At 40.8% G+C, this 27,012-nt stretch overlaps 1 protein-coding gene across 2 annotated transcripts; it reads left to right on the top strand.

Moving 5' to 3' along the window:
* Window positions 1-420: 420 nt before the first annotated feature.
* On the top strand, window positions 421-27,012 carry naa25 (N-alpha-acetyltransferase 25, NatB auxiliary subunit). Of its 2 annotated transcripts, none has more exons than XM_066688939.1 (24): window positions 421-512; window positions 5,995-6,080; window positions 6,382-6,520; window positions 6,864-6,982; window positions 8,432-8,506; window positions 8,976-9,083; window positions 9,462-9,540; window positions 9,960-10,071; window positions 10,432-10,521; window positions 10,715-10,887; window positions 11,179-11,291; window positions 12,263-12,470; window positions 12,927-13,016; window positions 13,188-13,368; window positions 13,643-13,742; window positions 14,561-14,712; window positions 15,376-15,501; window positions 16,752-16,995; window positions 17,171-17,294; window positions 17,808-17,873; window positions 18,487-18,584; window positions 19,544-19,654; window positions 19,847-19,993; window positions 26,515-27,012. In XM_066688939.1, the coding sequence occupies exons 1-24, from the start codon at window positions 422-424 to the stop codon at window positions 26,635-26,637; spliced, it is 2,955 nt and encodes a 984-aa protein (XP_066545036.1). In that variant the 5' UTR covers window position 421; the 3' UTR covers window positions 26,638-27,012. The 2 variants fall into 2 exon arrangements, with proteins under 2 accessions (XP_066545036.1, XP_066545035.1); XM_066688938.1 differs by having other exon boundaries at window positions 12,263-12,491.

Raw genomic sequence — 27,012 nt, 5'->3', positions numbered from 1 at the left:
TTTCGATAAAATAAAGCCATTAACTAAATTAATACACAATACATATACCTTTAGATGATGGTCATTTACAGTAGGACAAGATACTCAGTTCACCGAGTTTTTACGTCCAGTCATTTTATTTATGTTCTTGCACTAAAGTCCCGCTTTTTTTTTACTTGCTTAAAAATAAATGCCGCATAAAATCGGTCTGTATGAATGTGCCCATCCACACACACCCCGGATTATTTTGTCACGCTGCCCATCAAGTCACATTATAGTAAGTGGGATGAGTGGACTAATATGAAGGCATGGGTGTCGTTTTTATTAAAACCTCTGCCACTATCACACTCTTCACACATGGGCACAATGACTTTGCTTCTTCATCGCCTTCCAGTGACGAACAGTCTGGCCCTTTAACTCTTTCCGGCTTGACACGCCGCGCATGCGCACTCCGGGCACTCCGATTTCCCCCATCATGGCGGCGAGGGGCCATGTGCAAGACCCTAACGACAGGAGGCTCAGACCCATTTACGGTAACAATCTGCCGCTATCAATTAATAAACGTTTTAATAGACGGGTGGCATTTGGGGTCGTTTTGCGCCCCCCCGGTCCCAGAATCGCTTGTGCTGGGGAGATTGGGTGGTACAAGCCGGACAAGGCAACTTGCGGGCCGCCAGCTGTAGCCTCGGACTCGAGTAGTCTTTGCTCTGCATGACAGGGCAGCTTCACCCGCTGGGACGGGCGGTCGCAAGGGTGCAAACTCGCTTATTTTCTCACTGGTTGCATTGTGATAGTTTTCGACTCTGCCTGATTTACACACTACACGGGGAGCTGCTCCTGGTCCCGGGCGTGTGGAAAGCGCGCACAGTCTGCCGGACTTGTGCAAAGTAAATAATCCAGATGTCATTGAATGGATCCCTGACTTAGTAGCAGCAGCGCCGCTGTGTATGAATGAAGGAGTGATTCAAATAACTTAGTCTCGGTGATTGTTAACCATGACCTCTGCCAGTGATCCGGGTTCCCGATCTGGTGTGCGGAACTGCAGATGCTTTTTTTTTCTTGGTGATTGAGTATGATCATGTAGAATACAGCTCCTGTTTTCAGTCGGTATTCAATTCTGTACGTATTAAACCACCATGCCCCCTTTCGGGCATTGTTTCTGCACAATAGAAAAATATGTTTTGAAGACTAACCGGTTTAGAGATGCGAATATGAACTTATTGATGACATCTAACGAAAAGCAGCGTAAAAAGATGGATAGGTAGATCTACACTTGCACTTACACTGCTTTCTTGCACCTACCTATTTCAGGGCAAGGTATTCGACAACTGTACTAGTTAATACTTGTGGTAAGTCCTGCCAGACTGCTTGTTATATAGAGCTCATAATTATTCTTTAATATCTTTCAATGATCACACGAATAATGTTTGTGCAGAGCAGACCACAAAGCGCTCTTGGATGTAGTGCAAGATTGAATTGCAACAAATCATGCGGTGTAAATATGGGAAAAACTGCCTGCATTTTTGGCACAGGGCTAGTGCTGCCCGCAACTGCATCTTCAGTGGCCAAACACACAACATCCTTTGATTATTTATGAATAATATTTATACATGGATTTTAAACATACCAGTGGTGTTTAATAATTTTGAACAACAAAATAAAATTGGATTAAACTGAAATCCCATCATATTCAGATTATCTCACAGACATAAATAAAGGTTTTTCAGAATTCACTTTTTTTTAAAGAGATCTGCTTATAAATGAATACATGACAGAGTGGTGACTGTGTGGTACAAAGATTACAAGAGAGAATTTGTATGGGTCAAAAAGGATTTCCATATTTAAATACTGGTTTTTGAAGTGACACTCTTTAAAATGTGGCTGTTATTGTTGTTACTTTAGAACATTGTGGTAAAGCTCTAACATTTAAACTAATAATTTTGATGAGTATTTTATTTACCAACCATTTGCAGGTATTTTGTGTCATAAAGTCAGCTGAGAAAAATATCTACCATCTAAAGCTATTCTTTTGCTGATCAATAACGATGCTTCGCCACTAAATCAAAGCCACGGCAATGGCTCCAGATCTAGTGCTGTGTATTTTGTGGTATCGCTTTCTGACTGTGTTGAGTGACTGCTCTGACTCCGGGTTTTAACAAGTGTTTCTCTCACTGCTCTGTACTATGTCGGTCTGTCTCACAGGAGGTTGAAGTGCTTCACGGGAAAGGGTTTGAGAACCCAGCATAGAAATATAAGTATGGCAAGGGTACTGAAAAGCATCAGTTCCAGATCTCAATTGTTATTCTTATTAATGCAACATTTTCCAGACAAGCTAATCCATCTCACATGTATGTGCATGGCTACACATATACAACAACGCTGTTCTTCAATCAGAAGGTTGACAGAAGAAGAGGGTGGTGGTTGCATAAGATTTAGTAATAGGCGTATTTATGTAAGTGATAGCCTGATAAACTCCCATTCAGAGGATAACGAAGCACAAAGATGTGTTTTCCTCTGTTATAACCACATGAGAAACTCTTTGAAGGAGGGTTCATAGCAGCAGCTGCAACATTGTGACACACTGCATCGCAAAAAAAGGTTCCACATTTTCTATTTGTCATACTGCCCGAACTACCTGATCACGGTTTGTTTTGCTACATAGATTGTTGGATTACAAGGACTTTTATTGATAGAATGATTCTGGCAGGTGCAGGTGAGGAGGTTTTCTGTATTTCTGTGACATGAAGATATCCTGTCCTGCTTCTTTTTCCTGATGGTACCATTGGTCTATTGATTTGCTGTGCTGTGATATGGCCTCCCCTTAGAGTTATGGTGGTGATGGTGATTGTGATGATAGATTTATAAAAGCTACCCCTTTTCTCTCCTCAGAAACACATTGCTGTTTGTACATCAAGAGACAATGTTGCATGGTTATAGCTCCCTTAGATAGCAAATAGTGCATTTCACCCAAAAATATACTTTTATACGTCCCATTGTGTTTGCTAAAGTGGTTTACTACTGTATATGGCATCCAGAGGAATGCTTTCTTTGCCCAGCGATGGACTGGCGTCCCGTCCTGGGTGTATTCCTGCCTTGCGCCCTATGCCTGTCTGCTTCGGCTCCGGCTTCCCCATAACCCTCACCAGGATAAGCAGTTTTGAAGATGGATGGATGGATGGAGGAATGCTTTCTGTTCCCATTGAGATAATGCAATAGTTTTCAACCTTCATCCTGGAGTACCACCTTCTTATTCCACTCGGATACTTAAATCAGTGGCAGATCTATGCAGATCTCTTTGCCATAGACACCTGGAGAGCTCCAGGGTCTTTTCGTTTCCGACCATGCTCGCAGTTACATGGTTGAGCTGCTTATTGGCTTTATTTATGGAGATTGATGTTATCTTAAGCCTTTGATAGAAGGCACCTTTAAAACCTGAAGGATTGCGGCTCTCCCCAGTACATTCCCATCTCTTCTGCTGCTATCTGAGTTCCTTCATGAAAGGTTGAACAGCTGACCTTCTTTTTCCTGGAAATTGTTCTTTCTATCAGGGTATTTTGCCTGTGGGCCACTGGATGCCATATCTGATGTTAATACTGAACATTTTTGTGCCTTTGTTTATCTGCATGCTGAACATCCCTTTCTCATATTAGACCATTATAAGAGCAACTCTTTTACTTTCATTTTCTCTCCAGCTCCATATCATGTATCATGCTTTTTTCAACCCCTGTCCTGGAGGACCCTATTACGCGCTGGTTTTGTCTTCAGCTCTGGGCACTTAATTGAACCAGTCCTTTGCACGATTACACCCTTTTTGTTGTTTTTCTATTCCTGTAATCATACTTATAAAAACAGCACAGGTACCTTTGAGATCTCTAGCTATGTAATACTGAAAGCAGAATACATTTAAAATTATGCATTTGAGACCTCAGTTTAAACACACATTAGCTGGCACATACATAATACCAGTCCAGACTATCAGCCACATTATGTACAAAATATTTCAGTTTTGTTTTGTTGGAGTAGTGCAGGGGCACAACAGGCTGTTTGAAAACAGAAGAGGATTGTCCACATAAATGCAAAATCAATCTGTTCAACTTTTTTCAACAAAATGTTCTCTTTCAAAACCTCCATAAATGTTTGGGAGCTACATATCATTCTTTCTTTGCTTCATTTGTGTTGGTCTTCTATTTAAATTGTAGTTTATACTCCTTTTAACCATTTTCAGTTTTATCTCCTGTTATCTTGAAAATATGTTATTCTGTTATTTTTTTAGAATTCTAATGGCATTTTCCTGTTCTGCTGCATTTTTTATCATGGGCTTCAGACAGGGGAAGTGTGCACCAGTTTCCTGTATATGTAATTTTAGATCTGGGACTTCTGGGGACAAAAATGTTATTGTAGAGCTTCCATGTCCACCAGGTGTCGGTACCAAACAAATATTTCACAATGGTTTGTTGTGCTATGGTTGTTTGTGTATTTTATGCATTTGCTTTTTGTTTAGGTGAAAATGCCTGCTAAAGTTTTAATGCACCTTATTACTACTGATACACCTACTGTGTACAGGAATTTGAACTCGTCCTTTTGGCAACACAAGAAAGAAATCACCCATATTTGATCTTAGGAAGACTTCCAGCACCTACATTTTGAGTTTCCACAACTTTGTTTCAAGTTTCCAGGCTGAAAATACCAAGAAACAAAACATCTAGACCAAAAACACCAGTTAATGAAATGTCTACAGCCAAAGCACCAGTTTTCCAAACATCTCCACCTCAAGTCTTCTGCATCTTTTTCCGGATTGTTCTTTTGTTTCCGAAGGGCGGTTAGTAATATGGTGACCCCTAAGAAAGCAGCAACTGTTGCTATGAGAGAGTGGTGTAAATTAATTGAAAATGTCTTCTGAGTTCAAGACTTTCAACACACATCCTCCACAGAAAGAGTAGGTGAAAAAAATAGCGAAGAATTTTACTGAGCTGAGCCTATTTTTCAGGAATTTCAGTTATTTAGGATCTGAATTTCTAGCTTGATGAAGTTCTACCCGGCTGCCCAGTGAATTCAGAGCGCAGATGATGAAACTTGCGTGCTGTCTTGCGTGGTGACTTTTGGCCAGGATGCCTTTTGCTTCCTGACAGAGGAAGAGGCGGTGGAGTGTGTCGTGAGGGTGACAGGGTTACTAACAAAAGGAGAGGTCAGACATTATATTTAGGTTGCATCTGAACTCTTGCGTTTTCCAGATTTTTCATTCTGTGCACAGCTTGCTGCAGAAACAAGAACAGTAGCAGATGTCAGAAATGAGCCGCAGACAGGGTTGGGCCTCACACCTTACTGAGGCAATGGAAAGGAATGCACTTTCACTACAATGATCCTCATAAAATATATGTATTTCACTTTGTAATGTGTATTTAATCTCAAATGCAATTAGTGCCAGAGGCCTGCCAACTGGGCCCTCCACGCTCTCTTGCATTTTGATCCTTGTCTCTGTGTTCTCTGGATCCTCAGAATTTAACTCCCTCTCCGTATCTTGAAAGTATCGCACCAATCGCATGTTGTAATGTGCAGATTCAGTTCAACATGGGGTCAGAACCATTCCATCACACTGCAATACTGAAATAGCCAGGGCGGTGCATGTTATTTTTGTAATTGGTACAGGGATTGCTTTTAGTTTGTGTAATATTCCCATGAAATTTCAGACTAGAAAGATGGTGCTTTACACAGATTGATATAGTAATGGGGCCAATGCGTCCAGCTGTTGTGTGTGGGATCCTCTTGCTATAGACTTAAAGATGCTGAAACTCTAGATTATTTTATCTCTTGTTAAAATGGTTTACAACTTGGTTGGACCAGAAGCTACATTTTATTTTTAGTTCTGTAGAGTACAGTGCTCTGAGATCCCTTAGCTAAGAGGGCATTATATACATTGCATTGCATGGTGTTGCTGAGGGGACTGCTTGAACATTTTGATCATGATGTGGTGCCAGTGCTCTTGTCATTCTGAATGCTGATCTCCTTTGCTTTCAGACTATCTGGACAATGGCAATAATAAGATGGCAATCCAGCAGGCTGACAAACTACTTAAGAAGCACAAGGACCTACACTGTGCAAAGGTAGGTCAACGTCTTTAGAATACATGTTGCTAAACTTAAAAAAAGCTGAAACAGTAACCCCAACTCTGCCCCCAGATCTGTCCAGTTATTTTACAGAGCTTACGCTGTGGCTTAAATATCCTCCTCCTCTGTGTGCTGCAGAGTTAGCCAATTGGCATGGGTTTGGTGGCATATTGAGATATTTTGCACTTTTTAATTAAGTCTGTGTCTAGGCCACTAATTTGAACAGGGCAGGCTTCTGTGCCAGGCTGGAGTCTTCACAGACAATTTGTATTCTCTTTGGCCGTCACGTCTCCTGCAGGTCTTGAAGGCGATTGGCTTACAGAGGACCGGCAAGCAAGACGAGGCCTTCTCCTTAGCGCAGGAGGTTGCTGTGCTCGAACCCACGGATGACAACTCTCTGCAAGCACTGACCATCCTGTACAGGGAGATGCACAGGCGTGAGTGACCTGGTCCTGCACAGTCCTCCACAGACACCTACTGGCACAGGCTTCGAGAGCCCGGGTCCTGCTCACAGTCCTTTAGGGTTCATTGGGAGCTCCTAATGCTCAAGGAGCATAGACCTGGAAAACATGCTTTCTTGTGTCAAGTAGGCAGATAAGAGATCCAGACAAGTCATTCAGAGATTAGATATCTAAAGATTTTGGCAAACTTGACAAAGCCATTTCTAAAACTTGAATACTTAATTCAGAAAGTGGCACCTGTGTTCCCTCTGGGACCAGCCAGGCTTTAGCTCATCTGGAAGTGAGGATTTTAACCTGCAGCGTGTTTGTCTGTGTCCAGCGGAGTTGGTGACGAAGCTGTATGAAGCGGCGGTGAAGAAGGTGCCCAGCAGCGAGGAGTATCACTCTCACCTGTTCATGGCGTACGCACGTGTTGGAGAGTACAAGAAGATGCAACAGGTAAGCTGGGTTTTAAATACCACAAAATCCCCAAATGTGTAGATGTGTATTTATCTTCCAGAGGGGACAACATGTCCAGTGAATGACAATACATGAATTGTCCAGTTTTCCGAGTGAGAAGACTTAATGCTAATTGCTGTGTGTTTGAGATACGGTCTTCTAAGCACGCTTTACTGTACCTTCTTTGGTCTTGCCTTAATGAACTTAATGAAAAGGAAACCAGAGTAATAAATTATGGAAAATATAAAGCTTTCAGATACACAGGCTAGAGTGCAACCAGTTCTCAAGACACTCTCCAAGTCTTTGTTTAAATGGCATATGCCCATACAGAAAATAAATGGCACATAAAAGCTGGGCAGAGTATCAGTTTCCACTACTATCATTAGCAGGGGGTGGCGTTTGAGAATGAATACAAAGACTTTGACGTTAAAAAAGATTCCACTCATATTAAAAGAATGTTCTTGACATGGGATGGAAATGATATATTGTGTAAAGTATTACTGTGTGTAGGAGAACTGCTTGAAATCATAACAAAATTCTGATTTAATTTATTAGGAGTTTAAAATGATGGATTGCAGAGAATTGATGCATTGATTTTTCCTGTGTGTTCGTTGTCAGGTTCTCCCAATCATAGGCGAGTGCAAATGACTATTTTAATTAAAGGCATGTTTTTCATATGATTATAACCCATAAATACAAGCTGCAGGAGTTATGAGCTTGCCTTTCTCGCCAGGTGAATGATCGCTTCTCTCACTTCTTCTCGGGAGTGCTGATTAATCCTGACACCTTCTTGCAGCTGTTCTTCAGCTTGAAGCGTAAATCAATGCAGTCATTTGTATCCCCGCCCAGAAAAATAGGATGATATAGAAAACTATCATGCTGCAGTAGTATATGCATTCTGAACCTTGTGTAATAATAGCATTATATTTATTGTACTATATTTATATGTATGTATGTATGTGTTGTTTTTACTAAATCGTTAAACTTTTGTTCTCATGTATTTTTAATTTCTGTTTTCATTTTCTTATCGTCTCATCCCTGTTTATCCTGAGATTATATGTCACAGCTATCAATACAAGTGTTCAATGTTTGGGATAATTGGATAACTATCATTCACACTGCAGCATTATAACATTGTGTCTTAGCAGAGTCTACATTTGGAATAATTACATTGCCAGCATGAAACCGCAAAATGTCTAGCTTTGAAGCACTTTGATGGGAAAATAAACGGATCCTAATATTATAGGTTTACTTGCTAACATTTAAAAATGATCTGAGCACTTTATTGGTATTAATTACTTTGGCACTTGGCCTTCACCAAGGGACTGAATGGCATATCATTGTGATTGCAGTGCACATCGGCAGTTGAAAAATACATTTAGTACAAACGCAGATGGTTTTGCGGATTGATTGATTGATTGATTTATTTATTTATTTATCATCTTCTAGGCTGGAATGGCACTTTACAAGATCGTTCCTAAAAATCCCTACTACTTCTGGTCTGTGATGAGTTTAGTGATGCAGGTGGGTGTCCTATGATCTTGATTGCTAAATGACTATGCTGTGAAAGCTGATTCAGTGGGAAGTTTCCAGAAGCAGTTTGATGATGAGAAATGATGGACCTCACCTTGATTTTAACAATTATTATGCTCTTTTGTTATGCTGTGCTGACTTGCAGCAGGTTGTCCTCAGTCAGGGGTCTCAATCAAGGGCAGCAGTGTTTTCTGGCTTTTGTTTCAGCCCAGCACCCAGTAAATAAATAGGTCTGATTAACTGGTCTTTTAACTGCATACATTATATAATTCTCTACAGGCTGCAAACAGCTAGTGTACTTTGAATCTAGTGTCTTTTAAAATTTCAACCCTTAAATACATTTAAATAAGTCTTATTGATAAAATAACTGGGTTTATTGAGTAATGGGGAGCATCAAAAAGTCAATGGAAACCAGTTGACACAGTAGCTCTTCTCTGAGCATGCTCTGTGTGTCTGCCAGGCAATCTCAGCAGATGATGAGAAGTTGTCCAAAACCATGTTCCTGCCTCTAGCTGAGAGGATGGTGGAAAAGATGGTGAAAGAGGAGAAGATCGAGGCAGAAGCCGAGGTGAGCATGGGGCACCACAGCCCTCGGGGAGAGAGTATACTTCTGATGCCACGACATTAATGTGCAGGTTCAAATTCATTGCAAACAAATCCTTTCTGATTTAAGTCATACTTTAGTATTACAAATTAATTAAATGGGTGATTAGTATTTTTAAAATTTAGTGGGAGACCTATAAAGGCTTCACCCCTCCACTCCACTGTATAAAATTGCCTTGCCGATTTGAATCTGAGTTGGGGTACTCAAGATACCAGAAATAAGTTGTACCAGAAATATTCGATGTTCAGTACATGTGTTGTGTCATATTTGAAACCAGTGGAAGCAAATGTGTCCTGTATTTCAGTGTAACAGCAAGTATGGGCGTTTCTCCTGTTTTTGCAGGTCCAACTGTATTTTATGATTCTGGAGAGGCTAGGCAAGTACATGGAGGCCCTGGAGGTGGTGAGGGGGCAGCTGGGAGGTAAGCATAGAGGCACCGAGAGAACGCCATGCAACCATAATCAGAATTTTAAGTTTCCTGTCAGGGAGGTGGAACAGCAACGACTGAGCTGAATAACAAATGGAAGGCCATCTATTAGAAGTGTATTGATTTTTCAACTGCACATTGGAATTTTCACTCAATTGTATTTATATATTTACACTTGCCATTTCAGATCTCAGCTGTTGCACTAGCTATTCATCTTGACTGAATGAGTCTTCAATCTTGAGAGACTTCATAAGGGAAAATATCAGTTTGTTTACAGTCGTTCTCCTTACCAACCAACTGTATGGGGGACTTCAGTGTTCCTCTCAACGGTGGGCCTGTGAGCTCTTGGCGGTGGCAGTGTTGTAGTGTGTTCATGAGTGTTGAGCAGTGTTGTCTCATGCTGTCCTTTTTAGAAAAGCTGACGAGCGAGTTACAGAGCCGGGAGAACAAGTGCATGGCCCTCTACAAGAAACTGGACCGCTGGCCCGAGTGCAACGCACTCTCCAGGAAACTGCTGTTAAAGAAGTGAGCCATTCTCATTCAGGATGTACTGACTGTACAGTGAAATACACACTAGATGAAGACCAAAATGCACCCTCAGCAGTATAGGATATACATCACATGCACCTATACAGAACAGTCACCTAACTTGTATTTGGCAAGTGTTTGGTCATTATGCTGTATCACATGAAGGTTTGTAAAAGATGGATAGTCAGGGAGCAGTATTTGTTGATCAGACACTGCAAGACAAGAACCTGGTCACAGTTGAGCTGTCTTTCTGGCGTGCATTTCTTCTCCAAATGTTTCCATGCATGCGTATGAAGGCTCAGCCCAGAGCAGGTGTGCAGGAGATCCGCCTCTCACTGTGTCGTCTTTCCTTTCCAGCCCAGATGATTGGCAGTTCTACCTGTCGTACTTTGATTCACTCTTCCATGTAATCGATGAGTCCTGGTCACCACCTGAAGAGGGAGAACAGTGAGTGTTGGGGCTTTTTTTCTTTTTCTTTTCTTCAGTTGTCTAAATGCTAGCTAAGGAGCATTAGCATGTAGTCCTCTTGGAAATCGTCTGGCTGTGTTCAGCCTGGCTTCAGACTCGGAGTACATTAAGGCGGTGTAGGGTATGAAGGTGTACTCAGACACTTCAGATGCGTTGTTTTTGTGCCACTCAGCTCGGTGGAAGGGGAGGTGGAGGCCACTGTGGCCCAGGCTATCCGGTTTGTAGAGGACAGGATTTGCATGGAGGATGGGAAGGGGACACGCCAGCTACGAGGACCTTACCTGGCCAGGCTGGAGCTGATCCAGAGATTGCGGCACCGGAGCAGCCCAGAGGAGCACCAGCTAGGTAACCACCACCACACATCTGCCCACTTCCCCCCCAGAGGGCCACACAGCTTTGGGTGTCCCGGGCTCTTCCTATTTCCTAGGTCATGGAGGACATCTAGATCAAAAGACCTTTGTTTACTTCACAGGCTGCTTGCTTGTAAAAATACCTCAGCTAGCCTCTTTTCCCAGCACTACTTCCAGGTATAGCCAAGTAGTTTCACGTTCATAGTGGCCTCGGCCGTGGAAAGCCAGACCTGGTCAGGAATGCTGTGTGGTGAAGGGCTGAAGGTCTCTCTTCATCCCTCTGCAGGAGATCCTCTGGAGCTGATGTTCCAGTACTTTGTGAAATTTGGAGATAAGCCCTGCTGTATCTCAGACCTCAAGATTTACCTGGACCTCTTGACACCTGACCAGCATGTACAGGTAGGTTGAGCTTTTGTTTTGAAAGCAGAACGAAATCAAATAGAAAACCCTTGTTATGATATTCCAAGCTATTCTTGTTTGTAATAAGCAAAACAAATATATATACACTAGCGGTCAATAGTTTTAGAACACCTACATTTTTGCAGTTTTTATTGAAATGTATGCAGTTTAATGTCTCAATGTGCTCTAAAATGAAAGCATAGAACTAATAAACAATTGGAGATAAAAAATAAATCATGGAATCGTTTTGTTACAAAATGTAACCCCTTGAGCTGACAAACCCCTCTGGTACATTAAAAGGGCACCAAATCCTCTTTAATCTTGTGTACTCTTCACTGTTGTGTTGTTTATCAAGTGTTTGGTATCCTATGAAAGCTGTAACTCTCAGCTTTCTAATGATGTGAAAAATTTGGTTTTTATACCCCCCTCCGCATTCTGAAACAGGGGGGTGGGGGGATACTTGGTCTTAGTAGGAATACAAAATCTCAACCAGAACCAGACAGTCTACTGATCAAAACAAGGCCATCCACGTTTTGGTAGATGCAACACACACCCGTAGAGATTGTGCGTTTACCCCCCTGGCTCTGAATGATGGCGGGTGACACGGAAACTGTAAATCGCATGTGTTTGAGAATGAAACACACTGGTAGCCAAGAGAAAAAGCTTTCAAATGATGTGCGCATTGTGGCACAACAGTGTCACTTCTATGCACAGGAGCTGCGTGTAACACTGCCAAATAGTGCTTAAGAGGATGTAGTAACAGTATATAACTCTGAAATGTACATTATTTTTCAGTTTTTGGTAACCTAAACTTTTTTTTTTAACATGGGAGTTTACCGCTTACCTTTGTACCATTTCAGTTTATTCACTGGACTAAATTTCAATAAAAACTGGAAAAATGGGGGTGTTCCAAAACTTCTGACTGATAATGTATATATATCATCCTCAAAAGTCCGCTCACTCTCCTGCAGTTCATAAACCGGTTGATGGAAACGGTTCCTCTGTCGACGGCAGTGGAGGGCAGTGTGGCGCTGCCTGCCGACACCAAAGCCCTGCAGAGGCACTTGTGTGTGGTGCAGCTGGCCCGCTCCCTGGGCCTCCACCATAGCATGGACACCCCCCACAGACTGGGCCTGATCGACGAGCTCAAGGCCAGGTACCGGCACGGCCTGGAATTTGGTAAGCTGAGGCTTCCTTCAGGTGGGAATTAGTTTTTATTATTATTATTGTTGTTGTTGTTGTTATTATTTGTACAATTTACTATTGTCTGTTAAATTTGGTTGATGCCTTTAAACAAATCTGGATATAAAGAGATAAGGCTTTGGCCTGTGTCATGTGGTAAAGGTTATCCAGGGCAACTTACAATTTACATATCACCGTTTTTTTTTTTTACATACAATTACACATTTATCCAACTGGGTTTTTCTTGGAGCCATCTAGGTACATTACTTCACTCAAGGGTACAACAGCCCCACCTGGGATTGAACCCACGATCCTCTGCTTCAGAATCCCTAAGCACTGCTCCACACTGCTGCCCGATATCATTTCTCTTAGAAGCACTGTGATGTTTAATTGACTGCAGTGTATTGCTAGCTTTGACTATGTCTAATAAACCTGCGCTGTCCGTTTGATCAGGAAAGTCCTGCTTGAAGACAGAGCTGCAGTATTCGGACATGTATTGTCTACTGGCCGCTCACCTGTACGTCGATCTGTGGAAGGAGACCGGTGAGTGCGCGCTCGTCCGAAACATCCAAGCAGTTCTCATCCAAAACCAAGTCCATTTCCTTCTCGCATAGTAGCGTTCAATGTTGCCAGACTCCAAATGGTCGAGATTTACGCTTGTCCTGCCCGGTATTTGGAGCTGTTGAAGTTGTGAAGTGTGTGTTGTTTCCGCAGGCGAGGAGTGGCGTCTGTGGCAGTGTCTGGGCCTGCTTGAGGAGGGCCTGACTCACAGCCCCTCCAACGCTCAGTTCAAGCTGCTGCTAGTGCTCATCTTCTGTGGGCTTGGGGCGTTCGAGCCCGTGGTGGACCTCTACTCCAGCCTTGATGCCAAGCACATACAGCATGATACCATAGGGTGAGCAAAACCTGCAACCACAGGCCATCTATGAGAACTGCACACTGCTTTTTCTTTTCTTTTTTTGTTTTGTTACAACTATTATTAGGCTCAGAACACATTTCCAAACAGGAGATACATAAATTAGAATCATAGATAGACGTTCAGTTAAATAAGCCAATCGAATAATAGGTTTCTTCTTTTTGTTTTTAAGCAAGGGGATAGTCAAAGTAGTTTAAGTTTACTGTACTGACATAATTATTTTTGTTATATACATCATGTGCTCTTTTTGCAGGTACCTGTTGACACGCTATGCAGGGTCTTTGGGCCAGTTTGCTGCTGCTTCCCAGTCTTGTAATTTCTCGCTCAGGTTTTTCCACTCAAACCAGAAAGATGTAAGTATTCCTGTACAATGTCAAGTTCTGGGGCAATAGGAGAAAAGCTGGAGTCATTTCATAATGTAGTACGTGTTAAACAAATAGTAAAGTTCTAAAATAAGTATATTAAAGTTGTGTTGCTAAGGCTGTCTAAGAAACGTATCTTCCAAAAAATTCTAATGTTTAAAAATAAATGGTTGTCAGGATGTTAAATATGGAAAGATAAATTATAGGTATGTTACCATAGCAACTTGTATAGTTTTTTATTTTTGGAACCCTGCACTTCACAGGAAATGTTCCATTTTGAAATTGAAGATTCAGGAGAAAGTTGTTGTCTACTTATATTTTAAGCGGTAGGAAGGGACATACTTCCTTAGGCACATGACTATACAGGCATGCTGTATAATGTAAATACTGATAAAGGAGTAAAATCTCCAATACAGGTTAGAGTTTTAAAGTTTTGCTGTGGGTACTAGATCATTTTGGTCCTAGGTATGACTTTTGTTTTTATCTGTTGCCTTATCTGAACTCACAGTAGTGAGCTGGATATCCATGTATGAACAGTGTGTGTGTGTATAGCATAGGTAAAGGGAAAAGACAAATCAAGGCCCTATCAAAGCTGAAGCCTTTTTTTTTTTTTTTTTTTTTTTTTATCAATTTCCATCATGTTGGGCCCTAATTTCCTCCCCAGTTCTCTTCTTAAAATAAATGTCATCAGTATGTTCTCATGAGGCTGTTTTGCCCAGGATGACCTTGTTTTTGGCCGCCCACCTCCAAATAGGCCTGTTGGTCTTCACTCTTTGACTGCAGCTCTTTCTGTTTGTTTTTTGTTTTAGACCTCAGAATATATCATTCAAGCTTATAAGTACGGTGCGTTTGAGAAAATCCCTGAGTTCATTGCCTTCCGGAACAGACTAAACCGCTCGCTGCATTTCGCTCAAGTCCGCACAGAAAGGATGCTGTTAGACCTTTTCCTTGAGGCAAATATGTAAGTTTTCTGAGTTTTGATCAATTCGAAGACTGACAAGATCTAACCAGCCCTTTGCTCTACCCTTACTCTCCAGTGCAAAGTTTTAGCTGTTCCCTGTTCCCCCTCACATTTCTGTATTGAAGATTTTAATCTAGACATTTATTGGCATTTGTAATCATTAATACTAGTTCCTTATCATTGTAATGGTCTTCTGGAAAAGCCTGATCAATTATTTTTAAAGTAAACAGTGTCACTTACATCTCAGGGTCCTTGTTTCTTTTCAGGGGCTTTTCTGTTTGATCGGTTTTGGGGAATCTGAAGCGTGATTTTGTAGCAATTTGGAGATACTGTTTAATAAGAAAATAAGTTGACAGTTCACTCTATGATCTCCCTTCCCCTTAAACTCTTAGTTTACTCTTATATGTCGAATCATGAAAACCTGAGCTCTGGCATGGAAAGAATGTTACAGTATATGGAACTTAGGAAGGTCTTTCATGGAATATAAAATATGTTTAAGAGCAGCTGTGAGACCTTTTAAAGGTTTAAACTCATTGAGGTCTCCATCCAAAAGCCCAGCCTAAAGCTTTCTGGCAAGCATCACCCTTAAAATGTTCAAGGGGAAGTTTTTGTCTTGTCTTCTCACCCTGGTTGTCCATAATCATGCTGTGCTGGCTCTGGCAGATTGTCCAGCCTAGAGGAGAATGTAAAGTCCATGGGCCTGTGTCCAGAGGAGGAGGACATTCCCTGGGCTGACATGAGGGACAATCGAGATTTGACTGTTCTGACCAGCTGGGATCCCAAGGACCGGTATCAGTAGCCTTTCCTTGTTTTTTATTTTTTATTTTAAACTCTCATTGTGAAGGTCATACACTGCTTCTTCCAGAAAGAGGATTACTGAGCAGTAGGTGTTCCGATGTCTTGAGAAGAGCCACTGAAGAGGATGGCTGTTTCTCAATGATCACAGTGATAAATATCAGTTTAATTGTTCAGCATTATATGTGGAGTACAATAGACTGCTATCTGTTGCTTTATGGCACAAATCACCTGCCAAGAAGTGCCATATTAAGATGACCAGCCTTGACAGATATGTGACCCTCCACCAAAAAGCCAGTCACATCACCAACATATTCCATTTTTTCCTGAGCTGGATTATTGCTTTATAATGATATATAACTTAAGATATTTTAATTCCTCACAAAGTTATGACATTTTAAAGTCCCACTACTAGAAAATTAAAGGTCTGCTGACATTCTCTTCATAAACTCGTGAGCCACTTTGTAGACTTCATTAGTCTTTGTCAGCATTCTGCATTCACGCAATCGCTTTTTCCGTGTTAGAAGCTGTCAATGCCGGCTCGCGTGTGCATAATTAAGACTATTTCAACCTGTAGCTCCTGCGGTCACATGATGAAAACATGCTTGGTTTCTTTACAAGGCGTATACCTCAATTCAACGCCTTCTGGTTGGTCTGCTTGAGCAGGTGGGTTGAAGTGGCACCATGTATGGCAACGGGAAAGCCTGAACTTTGTTTTGATACTAAACATCATGGCTTTCAGCACTGGCATTACACGCATTATGCTTAAGTGACTGTCTTTATGAAATAATCCATGTAAAATAATTGAACTTCAGGGAATGTCCAGTTTATAGTACTTACATATTGTATTTGACAACTTTTCAAACTGAAATTGAAAGTTAAGTTGTTCTAGTGTATGAAAACACTGAAAACTCAAAATCGATTATATAAAACCACTTTTCCCTGTATTTACAATACGGTATTTGACTTCAGACTGTTTTTGTGTTGGAGTGTCACATATTACATCAAAAAAACGGAACGATACAAACTCATTCTTGTGTGGTAGCTGTTATATTGTAGCTCCTGATGCAGAAAGCTTTTATTTTTGGTCGAAATACAGATTGAAGCTGGCCTACTGTAGTATTTAAGATTGACATTATAGTATATCCTTGCTGTGTACGGGGGACACAAGTCAGATAGACTAGTGTGTACTGAAGAGTGATTTTGCCTGCCCGGTTAAAGAGTGGTGCTGTTCTGTTTTCCAGGCAGCTATCTGAGGAGCAGCGCCGGCTCTCTCTGGAGGAGGAGGCCCTGTGGCTGCGCATCCGCTCCCTCACGCTGCGCCTGGCGGGCTCGCTGGCTGGCCTGTCCCATCCCGTCACACCAAAGAACTCGGAGAAGGCGTCCGAAAACGGCATGGCCTCCAAACCCGACACACTGCGCTCGCTGCTGAAACAACTGGAAACCGCGCTGGAGACGGGGAGGGCCTTCACTGAGCGCAAAATCCAGGTACCACCGGCACTTCGGAGTTCAGAGGGCTTATTTTCCACCTAGCAGAACTGATTATGTAACAGTGCTTTCATAAGTCGCAAATAGGGATACGAAAGCAAGATTTGAGAGCTGGTGTTATTGATGTATGCTTGACCTCTGTCCTGAGCCCCCCATGTCTGTTTCTGTCCTGCAGTACCCCTTCCTGGGCCCTCCCTCCACCCGGCTATCTCCTGCCCTCGCAAGCGGGAGCTGCCAGTGTCAAGCGAGCGCCTTCCACCTAGCCAGTGATCTCCACGACCTTGACACCCTGGGCCTGGGTAAGAGAGGGGCTCCTGTGACCAGCCTGTGGGTTAGACTTGCCCGCCTTCACAACTAAATTGATTGCTTCTCTCAGTTATTGTTAATTTAATGTTTCTAGTTTCAGGGGCTTCTTAGTTTTTTTTAATTGTGCCATTATTTCAACATTACATACATAACCTGTGCTTTTTTGATGTTAGAATCACAGCACAAGGAAAAGCCTGTGAAATGAAATCCTGCTTTCAGTTTTTCTCGGATTAGTGCACTGCAGCATATGCAGGCCAGGTCAAATGACAATTATTAATTCCAAAGTGTATTACATAAAATACCCACAAAAAAAAAACATAGCCTGACCTTGAAAACAATGAATCGCTAGGAAAGTTATCTTTGATTTATGAGTTATTGTTTTTTAACCTCTGTAATATCCTGGTACAGCTAGTTGAATAATATGGTTAACCCTGTTAATTGCTAGGTTTGATTCAGATGTTAATGGCGTTGCCCAGCTTTATCCAAATCTTTCTTGTTTTTCCCAGAAGATACAACTGAGGTCCAAACACGGATAGGGAACAGTTTCAAATCTTTACTAGCACAGCTGAAAGGTAAGTGCAGAAATGCAATGATTTTCAGTCTCTTAAAATGTATTAAAGTAACAGCAAATATGTTTTTTTCTATTTCCATTCTCCCGTAGCACCTATGTTTTTCTAGGAATATTCAGTATCAGAAACCATGGCACAAATGTGTAGTGCAAAATGTGTAATTTGTAGAAGAAATAGCTTATCATAGCTGATCTGTTTATTTATATACATGGACATTATACTACTGCCATATAAAGTTTCTTATTTGTAGTATTTTGATTCACCAGTAGAGGGTAGTGCCTAACCTGTTAAAAAGTTATTCTGGTATTACCAGTATTGCCATGTAGAAGTACAGTTAGTATATGCAAATTGTGCATCTTGTTAGGCTGAAGTCACATAATTAAGAGATAAGTGTTAGCATTGTATTCCCTGTTTTTGTTTTTGGTAAAGCACCATGAAAGTAGAACCTAAGCACACGTTACCTCTAAAAAGAACAGGTTTTCTTTTATTCTCTACTCAACAGTGGTCTTGTGTTAAAAAGAGGAAGTATTATTTTTCTGTTGATTGTTTTGTTTTTTCCTAACGTGAAATTCCTTGTTTGACGCACAATTTTTCCGGTTCTCTTCTCCCTTTTCAGAGATATTTAATAAATGCAAAGGCGATCTACTGGAAGTTAAAGACAGTCGATGTAAAGCCATGCCGGCACTTTTAGAAAACCTAGTGTTCTTCGTAGAGGTGAGTTCTTTGGGATCCCAGAGACATCTCCGAAAGTATTTTATGGTGTAATGAGCCTGAGTCTGTTCAGCAAACTTCATACTTCGAAAGCAACTTAGGATATATATTAAAGGAAGGTTCTTATGAGATGTATATATCAAAGTATCGGGACAGTGAAGTCTAAACTGGTATTTTCACTTGCCTCAAAAGCTTACGCAGTCAAATACTGACTTTTACACTCTGAAATGTACTTAACGTGAATGTGTCCCAATACGTCTAGTGACTTGAAATGACTGGATTGAACACAAAGTATGGTTTTGTTCTAATAAGTTCAAATATATTCAGGAATTACCGAAAAATTAAATGTAAATCGTTAATCTTAATCTTGTGATCACAAAAACAAATTGCTTGACTGCAAAACTAAAGGAACAATTTCGACTTTGCTGTCCCAATAATGAGGGGACTGTATATACACAGTATGGTACAGTAGTGCTAGGGCAGAATTCGTAATACATTGATTTATGTTGTTAATGCCTTTCGTTAAATGGGAATCGCATTCAAGAAGGAACTATACAAAATCACATACTGGTAGTCTGTGTTAAACAAATACAGATCAGTTAACGTGTGCAGCAAAATACAGTAAAAGAAACCACAAATGTAATGCTAGAACTAAAGGGAAGGTAGATAATAAAATAAAGAGTTGTGATCTGATCTTCCTTTTTTTCAGCATCAACGATTAAGGTCTGTTATCTGTAAAGGAAGTGGGGAGGGGGTTCAATCGAACAGTAATTATATTATAAACAAACTGTTTCTGGTATTGTAACGAATTATATTTTAAATCAATGGGAAAAAATGAAACGCATCGCTGTTTTGTTTCTCTAATGCGTTCAACACAATTTGGTTCAATTGGATTTGCACCCCAGCGCATCCTCAATTTCCTCAGTGCCGATATTTTCACCCTAATCTTTCTTCTCTTCTAGACTGTGTGTGTGGTCCTGTGGGTTTCCAGTTACTGTGGTAGTGTCCTCCGACCCCTCAAATCCAGTATACAGAAAAAGAAGAAGAAGAAAAAGGATGCCAGCGCAACTACGGTGAGTCTGCCATCTCGTTGAAGCTGTGAGGGAACGTTTGTGTTTTGGGCAACTGATCCCTGCAGTCTCATTGTCTCTAAGACTAGTGGGTTAACTAAAGAGTTTGGCACCTCTTTGAAAGCAGCAATTGGAATGTCTTCATGGTGTGTCAAAGTTATTCATGGTCCTTTCTTTTCTTTCTCCCCTGCCCAGCCGGCGGTGTTCAGCGGTTACCAGGAGTACACAGCGGCGTTACAGACCCTGCTCTCCGAGGTCCTCGATCACGTCAAGGGCCTGGAAATCGCTCTGACTGCACTGAAGCTGGAGGGGCTCACACTGGAGGAGCACGCACTCTCCGAGGTACGAGTCGCTTTGCGCTTTCTGATTGGTCGGGGTGGAATGCAATGGGCGTGGTTTGATTACATACGTCATATTGTGCCATAATCCATATCAAAGTTCTTATAGGTCTGTATGCTGCATCTTCCTGATTCACTGAATACATGCTATAAATTGATAAGCTGAGCATTTGCACTCTGCATTATCTGGATATAGTTCATATTCTATTTATTTTTAGTTTCATGTATAATTGTTCTGAGGTAGCTTCCATTTTACTTTTAAAACGAAATGTGATTAAGGAAATGCACTCTGGAGCCATAATACGCAGAACAAGCATTAATACAAGAAGTCTAGCTCATGTGGAAATGGTTTGGTCTTTCAACCTTGGACAATAGGAATATTTTGGAGCAAATCAATTTATCTAGGTCAGTCCCTTACTTATTCATGACTTGTGTGATTTTTTTTTTTTTTTTTACTTCATTATGATTTTGATCCAGCGTTCCAGGCAAGCACATCTGGCATTGTTTACTAGGTTATGCTGGCATATGAGCATTTCATCTCCTGGCCAAGGCCTGAAAGGCCACATAGTTCTGAGCAATCTGGGAAGGAGAACAATGTGTGAGGAGAACTGTTATACAATGGTTCATGAAAGTCTGACACAGGTTTTGAGCTGTGCTATAGTGAGAGCTACTTCTGTTTCCCAGTGGAGATACAATATGTATGAATCTATGGGGGTGCTAAGATTGTGCTAATTCTAGTCTAAAGCACCAAACCATTTTACAGTACCAACGTTTACAACGGGGAGCGCTATCAACAGGGCATAGTTCACATGTGCCTTTAACCATTAAGCTAGCTTTATCAATCTAGGTTAATTATATTCACAGACTTATCAGCTTATCAGTGGCACTAAATCAAAGTGAATTGGTCAAGTTGTTGTTGTTTTTATGAATAATATCATAAAGCCATACTCCACAACAGAACTTCAAAGAGGTGGAGAGAAGATAGCTGGAAGATGTGACCGAAAATCTCAACTTGCTGTTTAACGACTAAATATACAGAAGGTAGTCATCACCTCGTATTCTTAATAGGTCTGGAATGCAAATGTGAGCGAGAGCTAGCCATAGCAACACATCCTTAATCGTAAACCTGCTACAGCGCAGGTTAACTTTGCTAGTGGCGCATTCCTATAATCAGTTGGAAATATCGGCAAAGCTTCTGCTACAAGGTTATATGCAATTTAATAAATATCTTTATAGTTATGTAGACTACATTATTATACAGAGATCCCTAACGTCATTGGTGCTGTGGACTGCAGTCAGATCCCCATCAAGGCACCCTCTGGACTAAATGAGGCAAGATTTTGTGAATAGGAAATCCTTTAACATCAGTAATGTAAAGGTGCTTATTATTATTATTATTATTATTATTATTATTATTATTATTATTTCTTAACAGATGGCCTTATCCAGGGCGACTTAAAAAATGTAAGCGCAATACAAAGTGCAAAAATACAAGATGTTAGGTCACAGTCAAGGGCCAAAGGGAAAGGGAGTATAGGGGAAATCTAAATAAACAATACGAGTACTAGTAACGCAAGGCAAGTAGTATGATAAAACATTACAGGAGAGTAAATGGCTAAATTTCAAGTACTGTCTGAAAAGATGTGTTTTGAGTAATCGCTGGAAGGAGGTCAAGGACTCTGCTGTTTTGACTTCAGTGGGAAGGTCGTTCCGCCACTTAGATGCCAGGGATGAGAAGGAGCAGCTCTGGAGGAAGGAGAATGCAGAGGAGGTAGAGTTAGTCTTTTGGCACCAGAAGACCGCAGTGGCTTGGAGGGAATGTGTGGAGAGACGAGGGTCTGAAGGTAACTGGGTGCAGTGTGGTCGAGACAGCGGTAGGTGAGGGTCAGTGTCTTGAACTGAATGCGTGCCGGTATCATGAGCCAGTGGAGGGAGCGGAGCAGTGGAGTAGCGTGTGCGAATCGGGGCAGAGAGAATACCAGAGTTCTGGATGAGCTGGAGCAGTGGGTAGTAGTTGTAGGCAGGCCGGCCAGGAGGGAGTTGCAGTAGTCCAGGCAGGAGAAGACCAGGGACTGGACGAGTCGAGTAGTCGGTGAGAAAGGGTCAGATTTGGCGTATGTTGCTTATGACTTTATCACTTACATGAAATTAAAAATGAGCTACAATTCGGCAACTGTTGCAAATAATCCAACCTTTTAATAACAATTATACAGTGCCAGTGCTGGATAGTAGGGTATCAGACTTTGGATAATACTGTACATCTTCCATGACTTGACATCAGTTATTTCCATATGATCTGAGAATCCACCTGCCTCATTGCAAATATTGAAGCCAAGTTTCCAGGCTGTCCGAATATTCAGAATCTCTACATTGTGTCAGAGATTCGAGGTAGGTTTAGGAAATCTAATTCGTCAGAAATCATTATTTAACATATTTGTTTTATGAAGCGATCTAACAGTGTTCATCTCATAGGTCACTATGATGGGATAATTTCCAGTTAATTTGGCTACAATGGCGAATAAACTATTTATATCAGATTAATAAGTACAACATAATACTAAAGTATTAGGCCTATATATTAAGGAAAAGAACAAAGACAAAATATGAGTAAGCAACGGAATGTGTTGATCGGTCCAACGTCAGTACCCATACTGACAGTCCACTGACTGGCAAGTTGGCGATCTTTTGGGAAGGAGAATCATTTTACTTCCTCCTCATCGTCTCGATAATTACTTTGGCTTTTTGATGACGTCCACGTTGTTGTGTACAGCCAAAAGCCATACAATGTGGCATGTGTGTAACACATACAGTGAGTGCCACTGCCACAGCAGCTGTCTGTGTCAGACACCCAGCCTCACCGCACTGTGTGGCCGCACTTGATGTCACTGATTGTCAGCTATAGAGAAAATGGCGGCCGCCTATGCGTTTATAAATCATTGTTTTCCTAAATATATATTCACTTTAGACTATTTTCGACATTGCCATATTTAAAACAATATGTACAGCTAACATAATCAAAATTAAAAAAAATGTGGTACAGTTCCCCTTGTATAATCACACCACCTTTTTTTTGTCTTCTGTTACTAAATAAGTCTGCTTATGATTTATCTGGATCTTTATAAGTCATGTGAACACACAACAACATAAACCATAGTAAAATACGTTTAATAGACTGTATTATGTTTCTTGATGTGCAAAGTCTCACCACACAATTCTGTCAATGCTCTTTGTACACCATTTCACAAAATGTCACAAAATGGCAGTTACGATGCTTAGTACAGGATTGATTTCCTTCTCCTTCACTTAACTTTCTTGGGTCTTCATTTGTTGTCACCTGTATTTGCACCTAGAACTAAATATGAGCTGAACCCAAGCCTTCAGAATTAAGGCATATTTTTTTATGTGAAATTTCTTAGAACAGAAATTGTAGATTTTCAACAAGTGTACAGGTTTCGGCAGGATAGCGCATACACTGTTTGTGACGCGTAGTAGCGCTTTTAAGTTCCTTGCCCTGAACGTGACTTTAAAGCACTGTCATGTGAGTGAAGCATTGTTAGATAGCTAGGTGTGGCCTGTAATCTGGTTCTTTTCCTGCTTGCCCAGGGAGCAAAGCTTGGCAGCGAGATGCACAGGAAACATATTTAGTATATTTATGTTTCTGTAGGCGATGGGAAGGGGGTAACTGAACTTCATTGTGCTGAAGCTCCATACCTGTGAGCCGCTCTGTCAAGGCCTGCCTGTAAAACATTGTGCTTGAGATGGAGTGTCTTTTGACAGATGTCTTAATATCTACATATCTTGACTTGTGGGGCTGGATAGCTGTAATATTTCAGATGTTTTACTCTTTGGTTGATGTGTGCAATTGACAGCACAGCTGTTCGCCAACCCTCAAAGAAGGAATGAAGTCTCATGTGCTGCTTGGAGGTCATGCGTCTTGATTTTTAAGATTCACATCTACGTGTGTCTATTAAAGATATTCTGACTTACGCCCCGATTAAGTCAAAACTTGCAAATCCACCCACCACTTGCAAAGGCTATACCTCATGTCCGCTTTTATTTTTACCACAATATTTTTACTTCTTCTCTGCGATTGGAATCCAAGTCTACATCTTCTCTGGTTGTATATTACTTAGCCACATTTAGGAACTCACTCCAGATAAACAATCTGCAACCCCCAACCATCAGAAACCATTTACATTTTAAATTTCAGAATATTAAAGTTCACAACCTCCATTAAATGTAGTAAACCCTGGTTAACTGGGGCGGCTAATACCTTGATCTAACTGAACATGACGAACAGTTTTTTGTTTTTTTCCCTCTCTTCCTCCTCCTTCTTGACCTACAATAGAAACCAGTCTTCCTTCCCAGGGAGTTTCCAAAGGCAGTTGATGGCCTCTGTAAAACATTTTACACAACACATGACAGGGTTTTATTATTTTTACATTTACTATGTATGTATAATTTTAAACTTCAAAAATCTTTTTAAAACTTTAAAGATCACTTCCTATAGTGAAGGCTTATAAAAGCAATCTGTCACGCCAGAAAAAGTAGTAATTCAATGTGTTTAGTGTAGGTTTTCAGGACATGAAGAATGTTAATACTAGCTGGCTAAACCCAGACTCCCTGGGCTGAATTTATTGCCAATTGTATAGGTTTCTTTAAAGATAACCATTGCAAACAATTCAGGTAAACTAATCTTAACAGGCCTGGTCCTAGAAAGACCCACATTTTTTTAATTCTCATTAAAAAAAACTTAATTGAAAACGATGTATTGTTAAGAGTATTCCAGGTTAAAATGATTTAGCCACTGACTGAATCCACCTCCACAACCTGAAGAAGGGGAAGTGACCCAATTAAGCCCATGTACCCACTTGCTCTTTTATTTTGAAATACAAAAAAGACAGGAAATACTAGAAGGATGATCTGTATCACAGCAAATACACAAAGTTGTTACTTTTTATTTGGAGCCAATCACATGTTTTATTCTTGAGTTATGTATGACCTTGTGCTGCCTCTGTGCAGCAGCAATTTTATAAGTCACCCCAAAACTTTGCTTTATGAGGGGCCCTCCCAAGAAGCCATGTTTCTGGAATTTGGTGACCAAACCTTGTGAATATTATTAAGAATTATAAAATTAAGAGATTAATACATCAAATGAAACCTTATATGATGAACTTGCTTGGTATTTAAAAGCACATGAGTGTCTGGAGCGACCGCGGGACACTGTCAGAATGATGGTCACACAGATAGATGCAGTCGAATTGAGAAACTGTTGATGACCATAGTAAATCAAAACATTTTAGAAACTTATTCAGATAAAACAATATGTAATGTTCAATCAATTATTATAATCTAGAAATTTAATTGTTTTTGTCATATGGGCTTAAAAGGAACAGCACCCTTGAAAAGTCTATTAGCACATGGCTTTAAAGCAGAATAATTATTGAATTTGTTCTACCAACAATAATAAACATGGTCTAAATTTTATTTATTATAAAAATATTACATGTTTACATTAACTCTATAAAACAATATTGAGGTTAATTTTCCATGGACCACTGTTGTTAAGCCCACTAAGCCCAGAATACATCCTTTTCATTCATGAACTTAACTACTTACCTTGTTTTCATTGTGGGGACAAAATGTGTAGGCAGGGAAAAAATTGCGAAGAGTTTTAATTTTTGATGGTCATGCCTCAGACCAAGGCCAGAGAAAATGGGGTTGTTTTTCTCCGGCTCCCATCTCACCTCACCCACATCCTCCAGCCACTGAACAAGACAGTGTTTCGTGAAGTCAAAAGTAGGGATGATCTGGGACGATACCCATCTATGAATCAGAAATATCGGTCAGAAATGTCTGCCATTTTAAAGCAATCGGCCAATAGCTGATATAGTAATATTTTGCCATATCAGCCCGATACTGATCGGTGGCTGATTGATCGGTGCACCCCTAGTAAAAGGAGGAATTCCCTGCGAAACTTGATATGATTTCTGCTGCTCTCAAGCCAGAAAACATCATTGGTGGTTTGAGAGCACTGGAATATTCCCTGTGAGGCAGAGCCAGGTGGACAGATAAGTGTCCACAAATCATGCTCCTTTTTCTGAAGCACCTGTGCAGACTTCCACAACCCCGACAGCCCCGGCCCCAACCCCAACAACCAGCACACCAGCAGAGCAAACTGCCTCTACAAGTGCAACAATTCCATGTGATGGAAATTAGTCTCAGATAATATATAAATACAATTTGAATTGGTTAGGTTGGTTATTTGAGGTCTGATTTCAATAATCTATAAAATATTAAGTGCTTAATCAATACAATTTGAAATATTTACTGTTAAAACTCTTGTGGGCTTATTTGGGACACGTGGGTTTAAAAGGTACATATGTACCTTATAAGCCCACTCTGGACTTTTCACTTTTGCAATTAAATAAGTTTAATGCTTTAATGCCCCAAATGTGCGCTCCCATTTCTTTGCATTTCTACCATTTGACTTCTTTTGGGTGTTTGTTTGTTTTCCCCCTCTAGGATGAGCAGAAGTTTACAAAGACTGTGATGGAGAAGGTACAGAGCAGCTACCTGAGGTCACTGCAGGAAGTGGGCGAGCTGTTGAAGAAAAGGGCGGACACCATGAAGAGCCTGAAGATCTGATGGGGGGACGCACCATCTTCCTCCTCCTCCTCCTCCTCCTCCTCCACCACCACACCTGCGAAATCCAGAACTTCCTCTTCACACACACGCATGAAGGACTTGTAATATTGAAAGGAGAGAGAAGAAAAAAAAAAAAAAAGCGTTTTTAGAATAATTACTGAAATAAATTATTGTACATAGTCCACAGAAAATTCCTTGACAGGAAATTCACTTTTTTTTTTTTCCTTTTTTATATACATATTCATGAGCATATAGAACCGCTTCCTATACTATCCCAAACCCAGAGCACTGGGACAGGAAGTTGAGTACAGTTAGCTCTTATGTATAGTCCTATATGTAGCGCCACTCTTTAATAAAAGAGACCGGAAGAGCCTT

The sequence above is a fragment of the Amia ocellicauda genome, chromosome 17, assembly GCF_036373705.1.
Source record: "Amia ocellicauda isolate fAmiCal2 chromosome 17, fAmiCal2.hap1, whole genome shotgun sequence".
Taxonomy (NCBI): domain Eukaryota; kingdom Metazoa; phylum Chordata; class Actinopteri; order Amiiformes; family Amiidae; genus Amia; species Amia ocellicauda.
The sequence above is the reverse complement of the archived record's forward strand: the minus strand, read 5'-3'. Positions and strand labels throughout refer to the sequence as shown.

What these genes read in the sequence shown, in the direction of transcription:
- naa25 (XM_066688938.1), top strand. Translation starts at nt 422, where the DNA reads ATGCGCACTCCGGGCACTCCGATTTCCCCCATCATGGCGGCGAGGGGC. An exon ending in TGATGAGTTTAGTGATGCAG is followed by an intron (nt 8,507 to 8,975) that starts GTGGGTGTCCTA and finishes TGTGTCTGCCAG; the next exon opens with GCAATCTCAGCAGATGATGA. An exon ending in AGGAAACTGCTGTTAAAGAA is followed by an intron (nt 10,072 to 10,431) that starts GTGAGCCATTCT and finishes TTTCCTTTCCAG; the next exon opens with CCCAGATGATTGGCAGTTCT.